The sequence below is a fragment of the Bidens hawaiensis genome, unplaced genomic scaffold, assembly GCF_021521415.1.
Source record: "Bidens hawaiensis isolate Kalapana, Puna unplaced genomic scaffold, B.hawaiensis_p1.1 tig00078885_1, whole genome shotgun sequence".
NCBI lineage: Eukaryota > Viridiplantae > Streptophyta > Magnoliopsida > Asterales > Asteraceae > Bidens > Bidens hawaiensis.
Window position 1 is genome coordinate 9429 of NW_027503501.1, and position 5088 is coordinate 14516.

Sequence of the window (5088 nt, forward strand, 5' to 3'; positions counted from 1 at the left end):
ATATATATAGAGTTGATTTGGTATGAGTTGATTTAATGAACCAGAACAGTCTTTCTTAACTTTTCATTTTTAGAATATATATATATACATATATATATATATATACATATATATATATATATATATATATATGTATATATATATATGTATATATATATATTCTAAAAATGAAAAGTTAAGAAAGACTGTTCTGGTTCATTAAATCAACTCATACCAAATCAACTCGGTTGTCCTCTCTTCTTGCCACACAATTGTCAAACTAGTAACCTACCTTTTAAGACAAAAGATGTTTATTGCAAATAATAAGATATGATTGTTAATTTGTTATGATTGTAACAACACATTTATCTTGAAACCAGTTATATAAAAGATATTGTTATATTATGATTTTGGATTTTAACAACCATTACAATAGAAGTAATTTTACAAATTTAAAACATAAACTTTAGGGAAAAGCATCCGCCATGGCGATCTATGTAGCGACCACCTCTTTTGCTTAGTCATTGCCTTTAGCTGATACGACGGCATAGAGTGATTCCATCACCAACCGGAAGCTGACAGATCTCCACTCTCGGGTCAGCAGCCAAAGCTTTGTTAAGTTCTAACACGAAGTCTCTGTAATACCGCACATATTTCCTAAGTGGTGCGTCTGGTGGGGCCACCAACGATCCGTTCCACAGAGTGTTGTCGTAGCCGATCACTCCTCCAATCTTGACAAGGTCAATCAATCTTTTGTGGTAGTTAAGGTAGTTGTCTTTGTCAGCATCCACAAAGATAAAATCAAAACTTCCATGAAACTTTTTCTGCAAATAATAAGAGCATCATGATCAATTCTTAAAACTAATATAAAAATATTACACATCGTATATATATACACTTACGTCTTCGACCATTTGATCAAGAAGAGGTAGCGCAGGACCTTCTCTAAAATCGATCTTGTGAGCAACACCGGCCTTTTCAATGATGGGAAGACCGATTTCATAATTTTCACGGTTGATGTCCAAAGCCAATATCTAAATAAACAATAAAAGAAATATTTAAACCATCTGTATAGCACAAACTGTGATTTACATGCCAACACAGTCTATCAATTTTCCTGTAACAAATTCTCATAAAATATATATACACACACGCGCACACACAAACCCTAAAATATATCAAAATTACAATATTAATATCTACCTTTCCATCATCAGGGAGAGCTAGAGCAGTTGACAAAAGTGAATAACCGGTGTAGACACCGATCTCCATTGTGTTCTTCGCGTTAATGAGTTTCAAAAGCAAGTTTAAAAACTGCCCTTCGTCCGCGGATGTGGTCATCAAGTTCCTATATTTTCATATCATAAAGTTAATTTTTTATATAAAAAACCGATCTTTAACGTACACCTTAATTAATAACTAGTTAAATGGTTAATTACCATGGGTGTTTAGCAGTAACTTCACGTAGTTCTTTCATGGGAGCAGGTTCTCTAGGGTAAACACTAGTTTCAAGTATGTATTGGTAAAGTGCATCACTTTGAAGAAGACTCTTGTGGCCAACTTCTTGGTGTTTAGCCGGTTGAGTCTCGCTGCCGTTGGTGACCGCGGCCATGTGATCGGATTGTATGATGATATGAGATTAATAACTTGTGTTATAAAGATGAAGTTGTGAGCTTGAAATGAATGAAAATTGTTAAGGTATTTATAGAGGGAGATTATTAAGAAGAGTTGGTGAAGTGGGAGGGACTTTCCTTTCTAGTTCTCTTGGTGGGCGAAGAGTTGGTGACACATCTTTTTATTTTTTTTAATTTCTTATTTTTTAATATATTTTTATGTTATTTTAATTTGAAAGATTCAATTCATGAAACCTTTAGTTGGCTCAGGTAGGTGATAAATTGATAAGCACCTTATTCTTGTTAGATGTCTCATATGTACATGGTTCAGTTCGGTTTGGTTAGCCTGAACAGAATTAACCAATTGGTTTTTGGTTAATCGGTTTGGTTAATTTGGTAATTTATTTATTTATTATTTTTGCTTTTGGTTTGGTTACTAACCAAAAATCAAACTTGGGTTAAAATTTTGCTTAGAAATACATGAATGTATGAATAAATACACATGAAATGGTGAAGAGGTAGGTCCCAGTAGAGCCCAGTTGGACCCGCAAGACTCACCTCAAAGAGGGACGTCTGCGCAGTTGAACCCGCAAGACTCACCTTCAACAGGGACGTCTGCGCAAAGGCTAAACTCGCAAGACTCACCTTGAAGAGACGTCTGCGCAGAAACCAACTGGATCCGCAGGACCCACCATGCTCAGAGACGTGACGTCCTTACGCGCAGTACGCAAGCTGTTCCCGCAGGAAAAGCCTCCCAATGGTCGACGTACTCCGCCTGTTCCCGCAGCAACGGATACTAGCCATCAGGGAAGGCTACCCGCGCAGCAAGGCTACACGCACAAGGCACTTAACTCTTAAATAATTCAGTAATGTCACATGAAGAAAGAGTGAGCAAGCCGGGAACACTCCCGCACAAAGCCGGGAACACTCCCGCACAAATGAGCCAGTCCGTACGATACTGGAGGATCTTTTGTACTGTACCTGACGAGGTATGGACAAAAGATCTGACCAAAGATACGACAGCTCACTGACAACAGTATGATGAGCAGCACGCTCTTGTACTGTATGTCACTATCAGCCGCTGCCTACTCACCAACCTGTCGGAGGACGTGCATAGCCTGAAGTTGGTGGAACAGGAATAGTACACAGCCGGCCTGGTCACTATCAGCCGCTGCCTACCCACCAACCACCAGCATGGCACGTGCGTAGCCCACAGTTGGCAGAACAGGAATACTATTCAGCCGGCTGTACCTGCTTGGAAACCTACCTTCGGCTATAAATACTCCAACACCTTGAAATGATATGGACACATCACATTACATTACATTACCTGATCACATCTTATCTTTTCTAGCAATCTCTTAATATACACTTATATTCAAGAGCAATCTAGTCTGATTCTCACGCCGGAGGGTGGTCACAAGGAGGTACCCCCCCCCCTTCTAAGTGACGAGCTCACGGTGTCTGTTTTGCAGGTCACCAGAAGAACCACCTTTGCCGGACATAACCCCTCGTGGGAAACATCTATTTAACCCCCAGATTATCCGTAATCTGCCCGGGGTCAATTAGTGTTTCTTCATTGGCGCCATTCGTGCATAAAAGCTAGAACTAATTCTCAGTTTTTTCAAAACCTCCGAAAAGATGGTTAACGTTACTCCGGTCCCCAGGCCAGGGAGTAACCAAGAAACCCCGGTAACCACAACCCCAGCTACTGGGGGGAACACCGGCGAATACACACATTTTACGAACACTACCCCGGTTACCCAAGCCGGGGCAAGTGCAGTAAATTTTACGAGCACTACCCCGGTTACCCGAGCCGGGGCAAGTGCAGTAAACAATCCTCCCCTGGGATTCATTAATACCCAGGTGGAAAGACAACAGACGAGGCCCCCCCGCCAAACACTTGAACAAGTTAAAGCGTGGGCGGAAAAACGTCAAAGGGAATTCCAAGCTGAGTTGGATGAACGCTTACGTTCACTCCAACAGGCTGACGAATTCGGAAGCACTCGACAACAGCTCAACATGAGCAATGAGTGCGAGTACTTGGACGATGATTCGGAGGAATCCGACACCGACGTAAACCCTCGCCATAAGGCGAAAGGGAAGCGTAAGGAACGGACTTCCAACCAAGAAGGAATTTTGGAGAAACCTTCAAACCAAAAAACGCGGGTGGAAACCCACGTGACTTCTCTAAAACCTTCAGACCAACCGCTGCAAATGCGGGAACCTCCAAGTTTGCAAGGGACATTGTGGAAGCAATCGCCCCAAGAAGTGCCAAACAGATGTCCAACATCGGCACCTATGATGGTATATCCGACCCAGACGATCATTTGAACAGATTCATAGCGGGGGCAACCGTCAGCAACTGGACGGAACCCACGTGGTGTTATATGTTCCAGATGACGTTGGTTGGAGCAGCTAGAGCGTGGTTTGACCGTCTACCGGTTCACCACATCTATGATTGGGCAGACTTCCAACAGAAGTTTAGCCAACACTTCAGCCAACAAAGAAAGTATACCGAAGAACAATGGACAATCCTCAATTGCATTCGAGAGGAAGATGAATCTTTGCTAGACTTCATCACTCGCTTCAACTCAAAGAAGCTAAGTCTGGGTAATATTAGCGAAGATCTTGTTCGCGCTGCTTTCATCCAGGGCACAAAAGACCCAGAGCTCATCCGCACCTTAACGGGTAAAGATGGCATGCCATCCACATGGGATGCCATCATGACAGCAGCTAAACGTTTCGCGGAAACGGAAAAGCAACTGGGTAGAGATCTTCCCCAGAGCACAAACCTCTACACCCAGAAAACAAGAGAAAACAATGTCCTTACCGCCCGACTAAACAAAAAGAGGAAGCTAGGCATTTGGCAGTCAAGGGTAAACTTTGACACCTCATCCGGCTCGCACCCTCGGTTAGGCGGAAAGGATAACATGCCGTCGTCAAACTGGAACTCCAGATGGACGCCACTCACCAAAAACGTCACCGAGATATTCGACACCGAGAGACTCCCATGGCCAAAGGCTCCAATAATCTAAGAGCGTCACAACGCTGATCAGAGCAAATTCTGTGACTTCCACAGGACAAGAGGCCACAACACCGACGAATGCATAGACTTGAAAGACATCATCGAGACATTCGTCAGAGATGGAGAACTCGCACACCTCGTGGCGTAAAGGATGCTGAGCAGGCCAACGCGTGTAGAACCCCAGGTGGGAAAAACACGAAACTACAGCTTCAATGTCGGAGACTACATACTGCGTAAACAACGAGATTCCGAACCAAGTGCATATCGGCTCGAAAGGCTCGATGACACTCCCAAGAACATGGAAGGGAGCTCAATTACACAGTCTGCATGTAGATCAATTCCAAACTTGTAAAAGAAAAGGCCCAGAGCCACTTCTAATGGAAATGATTCCCCTTATCACATTGACGCTGATGGTCTTACATTTATACTTAAATGAACTTTCCACACTGATATGCCGGTCTTCACCGC

General features: G+C 42.9%; 1 protein-coding gene across 1 annotated transcript; it reads right to left on the reverse strand.

The window, feature by feature from the left end:
• Positions 1-359: 359 nt before the first annotated feature.
• Positions 360-1625, reverse strand: LOC143607010 (caffeoyl-CoA O-methyltransferase-like). Its single transcript, XM_077082605.1, has 4 exons — positions 1419-1625; positions 1183-1327; positions 882-1013; positions 360-803 (listed from the first exon to the last, which is right to left on the reverse strand). The coding sequence occupies exons 1-4, from the start codon at positions 1589-1591 to the stop codon at positions 510-512; spliced, it is 744 nt and encodes a 247-aa protein (XP_076938720.1). The 5' UTR covers positions 1592-1625; the 3' UTR covers positions 360-509.
• Between the last annotated feature and the right edge of the window lie 3463 nt (positions 1626-5088).